The following is a 19,380-nucleotide window of genomic DNA, read 5'->3' as shown; positions in this document are numbered from 1 at the left end:
ACGTGACACACACATAGATATACGTGACACACACATAGATATACATGACACACACATAGATATACATGACACACACATAGATACGTGACATGACATACACACACATAGATATACGTGACACACACACATAGATATACATGACACACACATAGATATACGTGACACACATAGATATACATGACACACACATAGACATACGTGACACACATATAGATATACGTGACACACACATAGATATACGTGTACACACACATAGATATACACACATAGATATACGTGACACACATAGATATACACGTACACACACATAGATATACGTGACACACACATAGATATACGTGACACACACATAGATATACGTGACACACATAGATATACGTGACACACATAGATATACATGTACACACACACACACACATAGATATACATGTACACACATAGATATACATGACACACATAGATATACGTGACACACACATAGATATACGTGACACACATAGATATACGTGACACACACATAGATATACATGTACACACACATAGACGTGACACACATAGATATACGTGACACACACATAGATATACGTGACACACACATAGATATACGTGACACACACATAGATATACGTGACACACACATAGATATACGTGACACACACATAGATATACGTGTGTCTGTGCATGCTTGTGTGTGTGTGTGTGTGTGTGTGTTGTGTGTGTGTTTGTGTGTGTGTGTGCGCGCGCGTGCATGCGTGCGGGCGTGTTTTAGATGATCGTAACGCCTTTACTTTAACATAGACTTACGACTGTCGTAGCACTACGATCGCTTTGAAGAACGGGGCCCAGGACCGTATCCGCCCACGGGTAATGGTCAATGCGACCGGGACATCACGTGATATGTAAGGTACACAGAACCCCAGTTAGAAAGTAGACTGGAAATATCACGTAGCTACTTAATACTGAAGTCCATACGTACAATTGCACAAAACATGAAACCCAGAGATATTCACCCCAAGTTTGGTCGGCATCCCCATCTTCCCATTCATCTTGCGGTAGTGTACATCCGGAAGGGGGGGGTGAGAAATCTCCACAGTTCTACACACAACGTGTGGGACATTGTCTGCAGCGTTCATAGTTGTCGCTGTGACTAAAGAGGTCAAGGTTAGATGAAACGGGGATATGATAATACAGAACAAGAGTTAGTGAGTGAGAATGGTTTTACTCCGCTTTCACAGCAATATTCCAGCAACATCACGGAACATGATATGATATAACACGGAAATAGGTTCACACATTGTACCCATGTCGGGAATCGAACCCGGCTCTTCCGCGTGATGAGCGGACGCTTTAAACACTAGGCTACCCCACCGCCCCGGGGTCGGGGGTAGACACGGTTGCTCAGATAGCTGTGAACCTTCCTAATTTACAATCAATAGTAGACAAAATGTATGTGGTAAGAATTCCCCCCGTCCTGCGGATTTGGTAGACACATTGTAATTTGGGGATATAGTATCATTATAGCGAGGGGCGTTAGTCGTGCTAATATCAACCACCGGTTGGGCCGGCCCAGACTCGACTGTATACTAGCCACCATGGTGTATATGGAGCATCGTTGTGTGTAACAAAGATCACTTGATTCCGGGTTAACAATCGAAAACATAAACTGGGAAATATGATCCGGAAATATAAACTGTGACGCTGAAGTTTCTATACAAAGTCATCATACAGACTGACTAGCCTACAGCTAGGTCGCGGATCTGTACAGATTTAGTTGGCTGTGCTGGCTTTTGGGTATACTCTGTGCGTGTGCTGTGTGTGTGTGTGTGCGTGTGTGCGTGTGTGTGTGTGTGTGTGTGTGCGTGCGTGCGTGCGTGCGTGCGTGTGCGTGCGTGTGCGTGTGCGTGTGTGCGTGCGTGCGTGTGCGTGCGTGTGTGTGTGTCCAGGGCATCCTGGTATGTCTTGGTAATGAAATACAGAATATGATGATCTGTTTATATTTAAAAGGGACATTCCCGGGTAGGACAGAACGAAGGTTATAATGAAGTGATGTCGACAGTATGATGATTGTAACTGCCACACTCAAACCGCTCTATGATGGCTTTGTGCAGGTTTGACCTGATATTTACTAATCGTTGTATCGTTGGCTGATTGGCCAGTTGAAGCCACATGTCGCCATATTGGCTCATTGTAAACAATGTGATATATGTCAGCAATTGTCCATGACGTCATGACATTACGTCACAAGACATTAAGGTTGATATCACTCCAGCATTTTAACGGTTTTGTACGTGATCTGTTCAAGTTCGGCCATATTGTTACACTTTGACCACCCATTGTTATTTTAAGGGAGAAAATCGCGAACACAAAAATATGTTACCTGTGATGATGTTATCTAAGGTCGTCACAGGCAGTATACAGATTCAGAAATAGCAAACGGAACGACAAAGTGAAGCACGCACACTTATGATTCAGAAATAATGCAAATGTTGCTTACAATGCTCGTACTGTTTCGTATTTTACTTCCTAATGGGACACTTGCTGTCGCCATAGCTGATGGTGAAACATGTCACTGGTACTGATACCCGGGTATTTTCACCATTCTGCGTTCTACCCCATCTTGGTGTTCCTGCTGATGGACGGATCTGTAGCCGGTAAGGATCTTACACTAAACATATGGTATCGGGGATAGATAAATCCCGTGCGGGGTATACACGTCCATAACACGAGGACGGTTAATTCAGGCCACATGGCCTCAGCGTTAACAGTCGCGCTATCCGAGCTTGGGCTGTATATATAGTGAGAGAAGCACACTTCAGGTTTATATGTATACATAAATCGAGTTTATTATAACGGGGCGTGAACTGACTTATACAGAAAATACAGACTAATTTCTCCGTTGCTTACAAATACAAAATACACATTACGTCACAATTACCTCATGGGACAGTGGAATGACGTCACTGACATTATCTTTGTCAGGATTGTTGGTTTGAAACAGGTTTTTTGTGATTCCATTCAGACTGATGTTAATTCAGACAAGTCATAGGAAAATGAAAGTATTAATGCAAATATATACAAAGATAACCCAGTATGGATGGTGATTTCGACAGGTGATAGTTTCTACGCAACATTTATTAGTGAGTACGGGTATACATGGTTGGACTGTCAACACGTTGTGTCATCAACTGCAGCATGAACTACGTGTAGCCCAGTGGTGACTTTACAACATGCTCAACAGTTCTCAGCGAAAGGATGTTATGGTACACGAGGGGCCGTGATATAGTGTTTATCGCTCACCACGCCGAAAGCCTAGGCACGAGTCTGTTTGTCTGTCTGTACATCCGTACATAAACACGTCTGCTTCCTTGTTGATAGCACTTGATATAACCAACTCACTGCCTTCGCCCTCACTCACTAAGAATTATAGTCGAAAGCTGTTACATTGTACTCAGACAATATTATGCTATTTATTGCAGACAGGTCGATGTCTTGCACAAAATTGTCCAGTCCTGCTACGGAAACGACAGTATTGAGAGGCGGTGGTTGTTTCTTATTGTCTCGAGTGGCCAGGACGTGGGAAGAGTCGGAAACTTTCTGTAAAGACCTGGGTGATGGATGGTCCCTTGTTGTGATTGAGGATGCTGAAACACAGACGCGTGTAGACAATCTCACACTCACAGCCGGTGTCTCCTCACAGTCGTGGATAGGTCTTCATCGACAAGAAAATAAGTACAAATGGGTATCAGGTAAGCAATGAGAAAACAGCAACTCCAAACCTACCAAATTCATGAGAAAGAAAATGTACAATTTTAGTTCTTATAAACCTGTCTCTGATATGCTTAGAGTCATTCAATTGATACATTTATTTGATACATTCAGTTGATACATTCAATTGATACATTCAGTTGATACATTCAGTTGATACATTCAGTTGATACATTCAGTTGATACATTCAGTTGATACATTCAGTTGATACATTCAGTTGATACATTCAGTTGATACATTCAGTTGATACATTCAGGTGATACATTCAGGTGATACATTCAGTTGATACATTCAGGTGATACATTCAGTTGATACATTCAGTTGATACATTCAGTTGATACATTCAGGTGATACATTCAGTTGATACATTCAGTTGATACATTCAGGTGATACATTCAGTTGATACATTCAGGTGATACATTCAGTTGATACATTCAGGTGATACATTCAGTTGATACATTCAGGTGATACATTCAGGTTGATACATTCAGTTGATACATTCAGTTGATACATTCAGGTGATACATTCAGTTGATGATACATTCAGTTGATACATTCAGGTGATACATTCAGGTGATACATTCAGGTGATACATTCAGTTGATACATTCAGTTGATACATTCAGTTGATACATTCAGGTGATACATTCAGTTGATACATTCAGGTTGATACATTCAGGTGATACATTCAGGTGATACATTCAGTTGATACATTCAGTTGATACATTCAGGTGATACATTCAGTTGATACATTCAGGTGATACATTCAGTTGATACATTCAGTTGATACATTCAGTTGATACATTCAGGTGATACATTCAGGTGATACATTCAGTTGATACATTCAGTTGATACATTCATACATTCAGTTGATACATTCAGTTGATACATTCAGGTGATACATTCAGGTGATACATTCATACATTCAGTTGATACATTCAGTTGATACATTCAGTTGATACATTCAGTTGATACATTCAGGTGATACATTCAGTTGATACATTCAGTTGATACATTCAGTTGATACATTCAGTTGATACATTCAGTTGATACATTCAGTTGATACATTCAGATACATTCAGTTGATACATTCAGTTGATACATTCAGGTGATACATTCAGTTGATACATTCAGGTGATACATTCAGTTGATACATTCAGTTGATACATTCAGTTGATACATTCAGGTGATACATTCAGGTGATACATTCAGTTGATACATTCAGTTGATACATTCAGTTGATACATTCAGTTGATACATTCAGTTGATACATTCAGGTGATACATTCAGGTGATACATTCAGTTGATACATTCAGTTGATACATTCAGTTGATACATTCAGTTGATACATTCAGTTGATACATTCAGGTGATACATTCAGTTGATACATTCAGTTGATACATTCCTTTGTTCAGGACTGTTGGTTTTGAAACGGTTATCTCCCCAATTGATAGACACCCATTTGACAGACACCCAATTGACAGACACTGAACTAGAAGGTTAATTAGGGTAACACCTACGGGTATAATGGAACAGTCCATGTCTTGTGAGCGTGAAACAGGGTTTGTTACTGAGAAGTTTGATTGTCTAAATAGAAATTTGTTGTGATTAAATGATAAATGATTTCTTCGATTTTACATTTACTATCGAATATAAAAAACATTCACTTTACGTTTGATTGAGCATTCTATTGATACATTCAAAAGATACATCAGTTGATACATTCAATATGATACATTCAGTTAACTGATAGATATAGACATGTACATTCAGGTGATACATTCTGAGGTAAATGAGACATCTGCATTGCTGATACATACATTCAGATTGATACATCTCAGGTGATGATTCAGTTGATACATTCAGGTGATTACATTCAGTGATATGTCAGTGATAGCATTCAATGGATATTCAAAGAAGTAATGATACATCGTTCTCACATCCATGGATACATTGACATGATGCGTCAGTTACATTCAAATGATACATTCGTTGATAAGTGCATTCATAATTTATGTGATCCAAAACCTATGATACATTCTTTATTACATTCAGAATAACATTTAGGTTCACATTTGATACATTCAGATTGATACATTCTGGAAATGTTGATTCAATTGTTTTTATATTGCAGCATTCAGTTGATACATTCAGTTGATACATTCAGGTGATAATATAGCATTCAGTTTGATACATTTTTTTGAGTTGACTATTCCATCATAATGTGTGATACAGGTAGTAGATAATCTGTTCAGTTGATACATTCAGTTGATGCATTCAGGTGATGCGAACTGGCTGATACATTCAGGACACACCTTTGATACAGTTCATTTCTGTCATAATACATTCAGTTGATACATTCAGGTGATACATTCAGTTGATACATTCAGGTGATACATTCAGTTGATACATTCAGTTGATACATTCAGGTGATACATTCAGTTGATACATTCAGTTGATACATTCAGTTGATACATTCAGGTGATACATTCAGTTGATACATTCAGTTGATACATTCAGTTGATACATTCAGTTGATACATTCAGGTGATACATTCAGGTGATACATTCAGGTGATACATTCAGTTGATACATTCAGTTGATGCATTCAGGTGATACATTCAGTTGATACATTCAGGTGATACATTCAGTTGATACATTCAGGTGATACATTCAGTTGATACATTCAGTTGATACATTCAGTTGATACATTCAGTTGATACATTCAGTTGATACATTCAGGTTGATACATTCAGTTGATACATTCAGTTGATACATTCAGTTGATACATTCAGTTGATACATTCAGTTGATACATTCAGTTGATACATTCAGTTGATACATTCAGGTGATACATTCAGTTGATACATTCAGGTGATACATTCAGTTGATACATTCAGTTGATACATTCAGGTGATACATTCAGGTGATACATTCAGGTTGATACATTCAGGTGATACATTCAGTTGATACATTCAGTTGATACATTCAGTTGATACATTCAGTTGATACATTCAGGTGATACATTCAGTTGATACATTCAGGTGATACATTCAGGTGTTGATACATTCAGTTGATACATTCAGGTGATACATTCAGTTGATACATTCAGGTGATACATTCAGTTGATACATTCAGTTGATACATTCATTTTTACATTCAGGTGATACATTCAGTTGATACATTCAGTTGATACATTCAGGTGATACATTCAGGTTGATACATTCAGTTGAGTTGATACATTCAGGTGATACATTCAGGTGATACATTCAGTTGATACATTCAGTTGATACATTCAGTTGATACATTCAGTTGATACATTCAGGTGATACATTCAGTTGATACATTCAGTTGATACATTCAGGTGATATTCAGTTGATACATCAGTTGATACATTCAGTTGATACATTCCAGTTGATACATTCAGTTGATACATTCATACATTCAGTTGATACATTCAGGTGATACATTCAGTTGATACATTCAGGTGATACATTCAGGTGATACATTCAGTTGATACATTCAGGTGATACATTCAGTTGATACATTCAGGTGATACATTCAGTTGATACATTCAGTTGATACATTCAGCTGATACATTCAGGTGATACATTCAGTTGATACATTCAGTTGATACATTCAGTTGATACATTCCAGTTGATACATTCAGTTGATACATTCAGGTGATACATTCAGTTGATACATTCAGGTGATACATTCAGGATGATACATTCAGTTGATACATTCAGTTGATACATTCAGTTGATACATTCAGTTGATACATTCAGTTGATACATTCAGGTGATACATTCAGTTGATACATTCAGGTGATACATTCAGGTGATACATTCAGTTGATACATTCAGTTGATACATTCAGTGATACATTCAGTTGATACATTCAGTTGATACATTCAGGTGATACATTCAGTTGATACATTCAGTTGATACATTCAGTTGATACATTCAGGTGATACATTACATCCAGTTGATACATTCAGTTGATACATTCAGGTGATACATTCAGTTGATACATTCAGGTGATACATCCAGTTGATACATTCAGTTGATACATTCAGTTGATACATTCAGTTGATACATTCAGGTGATACATTCAGTTGATACATCCAGTTGATACATCCAGTTGATACATTCAGTTGATACATTCAGGTGATACATTCAGGTGATACATTCAGGTGATACATTCAGGTGATACATTCAGGTGATACATCCAGGTGATACATCCAGGTGATACATTCAGTTGATACATTCAGTTGATACATCCAGTTGATACATTCAGTTGATACATTCAGGTGATACATTCAGGTGATACATTCAGGTGATACATTCAGTTGATACATCCAGGTGATACATTCAGTTGATACATTCAGTTGATACATCCAGTTGATACATTCAGTTGATATCATGATACATTCTCTCCAGGTGATACATTCAGGTGATACATTCAGGTGATACATACAGGTGATACATCCAGTTGATACATTCCAGTTGATACATCCAGTTGATACATTCAGGTGATACATTCAGGTGATACATCTCAGTTGATACATTCAGTTGATACATTCAGGTGATACATCCAGTTGATACATCCAGTTGATACATTCCAGGTGATACATTCAGGTGATACATCCAGTTGATACATTCAGTTGATACATTCAGTTGATACATCCAGTTGATACATTCAGGTGATACATTCAGTTGATACATTCAGGTGATACATTCCAGTTGATACATTCAGTTGATACATTCAGGATACATTCAGGTGATACATCCAGGTTGATACATTCAGTTGATACATTCAGTTGATACATTCAGTTGATACATCCAGGTGATACATCCAGTTGATACATTCAGTTGATACATTCAGTTGATACATCCAGTTGATACATTCAGTTGATACATTCAGTTGATACATCCAGGTGATACATCCAGGTGATACATCCAGTTGATACATCCAGGTGATACATTCAGTTGATACATTCAGGTGATACATCCAGGTGATACATTCAGTTGATACATCCAGTTGATACATCCAGGATGATACATTCAGTTGATGCATTCAGGTGATACATTCAGGTGATACATCCAGGTGATACATTCAGTTGATACATCCAGGTGATACATTCAGTTGATACATTCAGGTGATACATTCAGTTGATACATTCAGGTTGATATCAGGTGATACATTCAGGTGATACATTCAGTTGATACATTCAGTTGATACATTCAGATACATCCAGTTGATACATCCAGTTGATACATTCAGGTGATACATCCAGTTGATACATTCAGTTGATACATTCAGTTGATACATTCAGGTGATACATCCAGGTGATACATCCAGTTGATACATTCCAGTTGATACATTCAGTTGATACATTCAGTTGATACATTCAGGTGATACATCCAGTTGATACATCCAGTTGATACATTCAGGTGATACATCCAGTTGATACATTCAGGTGATACATTCAGTTGATACATTCAGTTGATACATTCAGTTGATACATCCAGTTGATACATTCAGGTGATATTCAGGTGATACATTCAGGTGATACATTCAGGTTGATACATTCAGTTGATACATTCAGTTGATACATTCAGTTGATACATCCAGTTGATACATTCAGGTGATACATCCAGTTGATACATTCAGTTGATACATCCAGTTGATACATTCAGGTGATACATCAGGTGATACATCCAGTTGATACATCCAGGTTGATACATCCAGTTGATACATTCAGGTGATACATTCAGTTGATACATTCAGTTGATACATTCAGTTGATACATTCAGTTGATACATTCAGTTGATACATTCAGTTGATACATTCAGGTGATGATACATTCAGGTGATACATTCAGTTGATACATCCAGTTGATACATTCAGTTGATACATTCAGTTGATACATTGATACATTCAGGTGATACATCCAGTTGATACATTCAGGTGATACATTCAGGTGATACATCCAGTTGATACATCCAGGTGATACATCCAGTTGATACATCCAGTTGATACATTCAGTTGATACATCCAGTGATGATACATTCAGTTGATACATCCAGGTGATATACATCCAGTTGATACATCCAGTTGATACATCCAGGTGATACATTCAGTTGATACATCCAGGTGATACATCCAGTTGATACATTCAGTTGATACATTTCAGGTGATACATTCAGGTGATACATTCAGTTGATACATTCCAGTTGATACATTTCAGTTGATACATTCAGTTGATACATTCAGGTGATACATCCAGGTGATACATCCAGGTGATACATCCAGTTGATACATCCAGGTGATACATCCAGGTGATACATTCAGTTGATACATTCAGTGATATATCAGTTCAGTTGATACATTCAGTTGATACATCCAGGTGATACATTCCAGATATTATCCAGTTGATACATTCAGGTGATACATCCAGTTGATACATCCAGTTGATACATCCAGGTTGATACATTCAGTTGATACATCCAGGTGATACATGATACATTCAGTTGATACATTCAGTTGATACATTCAGGTGATACATTCAGGTGATACATTCAGGTGATACATCCAGTTGATACATTCAGCTGATACATTCAGGTGATACATTCAGTTGATACATCCAGTTGATACATTGATACATTCAGTGATACATTCAGTTGATACATTCAGTTGATACATTCATTGATACATCAGGTGATACATTCAGTTGATACATTCAGTTGATACATTCAGGTGATACATTCAGTTGATACATTCAGGGTGATACATTCAGTTGATACATTCAGTTGATACATTCAGTTGATACATTCAGGTGATACATTCCAGTTGATACATTCAGGTGATACATTCAGTTGATACATTCAGTTGATACATCTCAGTTGATACATTCAGTTGATACATTCAGTTGATACATTCAGTTGATACATTCAGGTGATACATCTCAGTTGATACATTCAGTTGATACATTCAGTTGATACATTCAGTTGATACATATACATTCAGGTGATACATTCAGGTGATACATTCAGTTGATACATTCAGGTGATACATTCAGTTGATACATTCAGGTGATACATTCAGTTGATACATTCAGGTGATACATTCCAGGTGATACATCCAGGTGATACATTCAGTTGATACATCCAGTTGATACATTCAGTTGATACATTCAGGATGATACATTCAGGTTGATACATTCAGTTGATACATTCAGTTGATACATTCAGATACATTCAGTTGATACATTCAGGTGATACATTCAGGTGATACATTCAGGTGATACATTCAGGTGATATACATTCAGTTGATACATTCAGTTGATACATTCAGTTGATACATTCAGTGATACATTCAGGTTGATACATTCAGTTGATACATTCAGTTGATACATTCAGTTGATACATTCAGTTGATACATTCAGGTGATACATTCAGTTGATACATTCAGTTGATACATTCAGGTGATACATTCAGGTGATACATTCAGTTGATACATTCAGGTGATACATTCAGTTGATACATTCAGGTGATACATTCAGGTGATACATTCAATTGATACATTCAGTTGATACATTCAGTTGATACATTCAGTTGATACATTCAGGTGATACATTCAGGTGATACATTCAGTTGATACATTCAGTTGATACATTCAGTTGATACATTCAGTCCAGTTGATACATTCAGGTGATACATTCAGTTGATACATTCAGGTGATACATTCAGTTGATACATTCAGTTGATACATTCAGGTGATACATTCAGTTGATACATTCAGGTGATACATTCAGGTGATACATTCAGTTGATACATTCAGTTGATACATTCAGTTGATACATTCAGTTGATACATTCAGTTGATACATTCAGTTGATACATTCAGTTGATACATTCAGGTGATACATCCAGTTGATACATCCAGTTGATACATCCAGTTGATACATTCAGTTGATACATTCAGTTGATACATCCAGGTGATACATCCAGTTGATACATTCAGGTGATACATCCAGTTGATATCCAGTTGATACATTCAGGTGATACATCCAGTTGATACATTCAGGTGATACATCCAGATACATCCATATATTCAGGTGATACATTCAGGTGATACATTCAGTTGATACATCCAGGTGATACATTCAGATACATTCAGTTGATACCATTCCAGTTGATACATTCAGTTGATACATTCAGTTGATACATTCAGGTGATACATTCAGTTGATACATTCAGTTGATACATCCAGGTGATACATTCAGTTGATACATTCAGTTGATACATTCAGTTGATACATTCAGTTGATACATCCAGTTGATACATTCAGTTGATACATTCCAGTTGATACATTCAGTTGATACATTCAGGTTGATACATTCAGGTGATACATTCAGTTGATACATTCAGGATACATTCAGTTGATACATTCAGTTGATACATCCAGTTGATACATCCAGTTGATACATTCAGTTGATACATTCAGTTGATACATCCAGGTTGATACATTCAGTTGATACATTCAGTGATACATCCAGTTGATACATTCCAGTTGATACATTCAGTTGATACATTCAGGTGATACATCCAGTTGATACATCCAGGTGATACATTCATCCAGTTGATACATCCAGTTGATACATTCAGTTGATACATCCAGTTGATACATTCAGTTGATACATTCAGGTGATACATTCAGGTGATACATCCAGTTGATACATCCAGGTGATACATCCAGTTGATACATCCAGTTGATACATCCAGTTGATACATCCAGGTGATACATCCAGGTGATACATCCAGTTGATACATTCAGTTGATACATTCAGTTGATACATCCAGTTGATACATCCAGGTGATACATTCAGTTGATACATTCAGTTGATACATTCAGGTGATACATCCAGGTGATACATCCAGTTGATACATTCCAGGTGATACATCCAGGTGATACATTCAGTTGATACATCCAGGTGATACATCCAGTTGATACATCCAGGGTGATACATTCAGTTGATACATCCAGGTGATACATCCAGTTGATACATTCAGGTGATACATCCAGTTGATACATCCAGGTGATACATCCAGGTGATACATCCAGGTGATACATCCAGTTGATACATCCAGTTGATACATTCAGTTGATACATTCAGGGTGATACATTCAGGATGATACAGGTGATATACCTTCAGTTGATGATACATCCAGGTGATACATCCAGTTGATACATCCAGTTGATACATCCAGTTGATACATCCAGTTGATACATCCAGTTGATACATCCAGGGTGATACATCCAGGTGATACATCCAGTTGATACATCCAGTTGATACATTCCAGTTGATACATCCAGTTGATACATCCAGTTGATACATCCAGGTGATACATCCAGGTGATACATGATACATCCAGTTGATACATCCAGTTGATACATCCAGGTGATACATCCAGTTGATACATCCAGTTGATACATTCAGGTGATACATCCAGTTGATACATCCAGGTGATACATCCAGGTGATACATTCAGTTGATACATCCAGTTGATACATCCAGTTGATACATCCAGCTGATACATCCAGTTGATACATTCAGGTGATATATTCAGTTGATACATTCAGTTGATACATTCAGTTGATACATTCCAGTTGATACATCCAGTTGATACATCCAGTTGATACATCCAGTTGATACATCCAGGTGATACATCCAGTTGATACATCCAGGATGATACATTCCAGTTGATACATCCAGTTGATACATCCAGGTGATACATCCAGGTGATACATCCAGGTGATACATCCAGTTGATACATCCAGTTGATACATCCAGGTGATACATCCAGGTGATACATCCAGTTGATACATCCAGTTGATACATCCAGTTGATACATCCAGTTGATACATTCAGGTGATATATCCAGTTGATACATCCAGTTGATACATTCAGGTGATACATTCAGTTGATACATCCAGGTGATACATCCAGTTGATACATCCAGGATGATACATCCAGTTGATACATCCAGGTGATACATCCAGTTGATACATCCAGTTGATACATCCAGGTTGATACATCCAGTTGATACATTCAGGATGATACATTCAGTTGATACATCCAGGTGATACATCCAGTTGATACATCCAGTTGATACATCCAGGTTATACATCCAGGTGATACATTCAGTTGATACATCCAGGTGATACATCCAGTTGATACATCCAGGTGATACATTGATAGTTGATACATCCAGTTGATACATCCAGTTGATACATCCAGTTGATACATCCAGGTGATACATCCAGCTGATACATCCAGTTGATACATCCAGGTGATACATCCAGTGATACATCCAGTTGATACATCCAGGGTGATACATGATACATCCAGTTGATACATCCAGGTGATACATCCAGGTGATACATCCAGTTGATACATCCAGGTGATACATCCAGGTGATACATCCAGTTGATACATCCAGGTGATACATCCAGTTGATACATCCAGTTGATACATCCAGGTGATACATCCAGTTGATACATTCAGTTGATACATCCAGGTGATACATCCAGTTGATACATCCAGTTGATACATCCAGGTCCAGGTGATACATTCAGTTGATACATCCAGGTGATACATTCAGTTGATACATCCAGGTGATACATCCAGGATACATCCAGGTGATACATCCAGTTGATACATCCAGGTGATACATCCAGTTGATACATTCCAGTTGATACATCCAGGTGATACATTCCAGGTGATACATCCAGTTGATACATCCAGTTGATACATCCAGGTGATACATTCAGTTGATACATTCAGTTGATACATCCAGGTGATACATTCAGGTGATACATTCAGGTGATACATTCAGTTGATACATTCAGTTGATACATTCAGTTGATACATTCAGGTGATACATTCAGGTGATACATTCAGTTGATACATTCAGTTGATACATTCAGGTGATACATTCAGTTGATACATTCAGTTGATACATTCAGGTGATACATTCAGTTGATACATTCAGTTGATACATTCAGTTGATACATTCAGTTGATACATCCAGTTGATACATCAGTTGATACATTCAGGTGATACATTCAGGTGATACATCCAGGTGATACATTCAGGTGATACATTCAGGTGATACATTCAGTTGATACATTCAGTTGATACATTTGATACATTCAGGTGATACATTCAGGTGATACATTCAGGTGATACATCCAGTTGATACATTCAGTTGATACATCCAGTTGATACATTCAGTTGATACATCCAGGTGATACATTCAGTTGATACATTCAGGTGATACATTCAGTTGATACATTCAGTTGATACATTCAGGTGATACATCCAGTTGATACATTCAGTTGATACATCCAGTTGATACATTCAGGTGATACATTCAGGTGATACATCCATTCAGTTGATACATTCAGTTGATACATTCAGTTGATACATTCAGTTGATACATCCAGTTGATACATTCAGTTGATACATTCAGTTGATACATTCAGTTGATACATTCAGGTGATACATCCAGGTGATACATCCAGTTGATACATCCAGGTGATACATCCAGTTGATACATCCAGGTGATACATCCAGGTGATACATCCAGTTGATACATCCAGTTGATACATCCAGGTGATACATTCAGGTGATACATCCAGTTGATACATCCAGTGATACATTCAGTTGATACATTCAGGTGATACATTCAGTTGATACATTCAGTTGATACATTCAGGTGATACATTCAGTTGATACATTCAGTTGATACATCCAGTTGATACATCCAGGTGATACATCCAGGTGATACATCCAGTTGATACATCAGGTGATACATCCAGTTGATACATTCCAGTTGATACATTCAGGTGATACATCCAGTTGATACATTCAGTTGATACATCCAGTTGATACATCCAGTTGATACATCCAGTTGATACATCAGGTGATACATCCAGGTGATACATCCAGTTGATACATCCAGGTTGATACATTCAGTTGATACATTCAGGTGATACATTCAGTTGATACATTCAGGTGATACATCCAGTTGATACATTCAGGTGATACATTCAGTTGATACATCCAGTTGATACATCCAGTTGATACATCAGGTGATACATTCAGTTGATACATCCAGTTGATACATCCAGGTGATACATCCAGTTGATACATTCAGTTGATACATTCAGGTGATACATCCAGGTGATACATCCAGTTGATACATTCCAGTTGATACATTCAGTTGATACATCCAGTTGATACATCCAGTTGATACATCCAGGATACATCCAGTTGATACATCCAGTTGATACATCCATTGATACATTCAGATACATTCAGTTGATACATCCAGTTGATACATCCAGGTGATACATCCAGTTGATACATCCAGTTGATACATTCAGGTGATACATCCAGTTGATACATCCAGTTGATACATCCAGTTGATACATCCAGTTGATACATCCAGTTGATGACATCCAGGTGATACATCCAGGTGATACATCCAGTTGATACATCCAGTTGATACATCCAGTTGATACATCCAGGTGACATCCAGTGATACATCCAGGTGATACATCCAGTTGATACATCCAGTTGATACATCCAGTTGATACATCAGTCCATCCAGTTGATACATCCAGGATACATCCATATACATCCAGTTGATACATCCAGTTGATACATCCAGGTGATACATCCAGTTGATACATCCAGGTGATACATCCAGTTGATACATCCAGGTGATACATCCAGGTGATACATCCAGTTGATACATCCAGGTGATACATCCAGGTGATACATCCAGTTGATACATCCAGTTGATACATCCAGTTGATACATCCAGTTGATACATCCAGGTGATACATCCAGGTGATACATCCAGGTGATACATCCAGGTGATACATCCAGTTGATACATCCAGTTGATACATCCAGTTGATACATCCAGTTGATACATCCAGTTGATACATCCAGGTGATACATCCAGTTGATACATCCAGTTGATACATCCAGGTGATACATCCAGGTGATACATCCAGGGTGATACATTCAGTTGATACATCCAGGTGATACATCCAGTTGATACATATCCAGGATACATCCAGATACATCCAGTTGATACATCCAGTTGATACATCCAGGTGATACATCCAGGTGATACATCCAGTTGATACATCAGTTGATACATCCAGTTGATACATCCAGGTGATACATCCAGTTGATACATCCAGGTGATACATCCAGGTGATACATCCAGTTGATACATCCAGGATACATCCAGTTGATACATCCAGGTGATACATCCAGTTGATACATCCAGGTGATACATCCAGTTGATACATCCAGGTGATACATCCAGATGATACATCCAGTTGATATCATCCAGGTGATACATCCAGGTGATACATCCAGTTGATACATCCAGGTGATACATCCAGGTGATACATCCAGGTGATACATCCAGTTGATACATCCAGGTGATACATCCAGTTGATACATCCAGTTGATACATCCAGTTGATACATCCAGGTGATACATCCAGGATACATCCAGGTGATACATCCAGGTGATACATCCAGGTGATACATCCAGGTGATACATCCAGTTGATACATCCAGTTGATACATCCAGTGATACATCCAGGTGATATACATCCAGTTGATACATCCAGGTGATACATCCAGGTGATACATCCATCCAGTGATTCAGGTGATACATCCAGTTGATACATCCAGGTGATACATCCAGTTGATACATCCAGGATACATCCAGGATACATCCATACATCCAGTTGATACATCCAGTTGATACATCCAGTTGATACATCCAGTTGATACATCCAGGTGATACATCCAGTCGATACATCCAGGTGATACATCCAGGATACATCCAGTTGATACATCCAGGTGATACATCCAGTTGATACATCCAGGTGATACATCCAGTTGATACATCCAGGTGATATATCCAGTTGATACATCCAGTTGATACATCCAGTGATACATCCAGTTGATACATCCAGTTGATACATCCAGGTTGATATCCATCATCCAGTTGATACATCCAGGTGATACATCCAGTTGATACATCCAGTTGATACATCCAGGTGATACATCCAGTTGATACATCCAGTTGATACATCCAGTTGATACATCCAGGTGATACATCCAGTTGATACATCCAGTTGATACATCCAGGTGATACATCCAGTTGATACATCCAGTTGATACATCCAGGTGATACATCCAGTGATACATCCAGGTGATACATCCAGGTGATACATCCAGTTGATACATCCAGTTGATACATCCAGTTGATACATCCAGGTGATACATCCAGGGATACATCCAGGTGATACATCCAGGTGATATCCAGTTGATACATCCAGGTGATACATCCAGGTGATACATCCAGGATTGATACATCCAGTTGATACATCCAGGCTGATACATCCAGGATGATACATCCAGGTTGATACATACAGTTGATACATCCAGTTGATACATCCAGTTGATACATCCAGGTGATACATCCAGGTGATACATCCAGGTGATACATCCAGGTGATACATCCAGGTGATACATCCAGGTGATACATCCAGGTGATACATCCAGTTGATACATCCAGGTGATACATCCAGTTGATACATCCAGGTGATACATCCAGTTGATACATTCAGGTGATACATCCAGTTGATACATCCAGGTGATACATCCAGTTGATACATCCAGGTGATACATCCAGTGATACATCCAGGTGATACATCCAGGTGATACATCCAGTTGATACATTCAGTTGATACATCCAGGTGATACATCCAGTTGATACATCCAGGTGATACATCCAGTTGATACATCCAGGTGATACATTCAGTTGATACATCCAGTTGATACATCCAGGTGATACATCCAGGTGATACATCCAGTTGATACATCCAGGTTGATACATCCAGGTGATACATTCAGTTGATACATTCAGTTGATACATCCAGGTGATACATCCAGTTGATACATCCAGGTGATACATTCAGGTGATACATTCAGTTGATACATCCAGTTGATACATTCAGGTGATACATTCAGTTGATACATTCAGTTGATACATCCAGATGACATTCAGTTGATACATTCAGTTGATACATTCAGGATGATACATTCAGTTGATACATTCAGTTGATACATTCAGTTGATACATTCAGGTTGATACATTCAGTTGATACATTCAGTTGATACATTCAGTTGATACATTCAGGTGATACATTCAGGTGATACATTCAGTTGATACATTCAGGTGATACATTCAGGTGATACATTCAGTTGATACATTCAGTTGATACATTCAGTTGATACATTCAGGTTGATACATTCAGTTGATACATTCAGTTGATACATTCAGGTGATACATTCAGGTGATACATTCAGTTGATACATTCAGTTGATACATTCAGTTGATACATTCAGTTGATACATTCAGGTGATACATTCAGTTGATACATTCAGTTGATACATTCAGTTGATACATTCAGTTGATACATTCAGTTGATACATTCAGTTGATACATTCAG

General features: G+C 38.0%; 1 protein-coding gene across 1 annotated transcript in view; it reads left to right on the top strand.

Moving 5' to 3' along the window:
- The first annotated feature begins 2,534 nt into the window (after positions 1–2,534).
- The window catches only part of LOC124267824, a 32,964-nt gene continuing 16,118 nt past the window's right edge, over positions 2,535–19,380 (top strand). Inside the window, exons 1-2 of the mRNA XM_046702822.1 lie at positions 2,535–2,651; positions 3,477–3,746. Of these exons, the coding sequence (XP_046558778.1) occupies positions 2,564–2,651; positions 3,477–3,746 (358 nt within the window). The 5' untranslated portion in view covers positions 2,535–2,563. The remainder of the gene's footprint in view (positions 2,652–3,476; positions 3,747–19,380) is intronic.

The sequence above is a fragment of the Haliotis rubra genome, unplaced genomic scaffold (assembly GCF_003918875.1).
Source record: "Haliotis rubra isolate DU_JTF1 unplaced genomic scaffold, ASM391887v1 Scf134, whole genome shotgun sequence".
Taxonomy (NCBI): domain Eukaryota; kingdom Metazoa; phylum Mollusca; class Gastropoda; order Lepetellida; family Haliotidae; genus Haliotis; species Haliotis rubra.
This window is presented reverse-complemented; position numbering and strand designations above follow the sequence as displayed.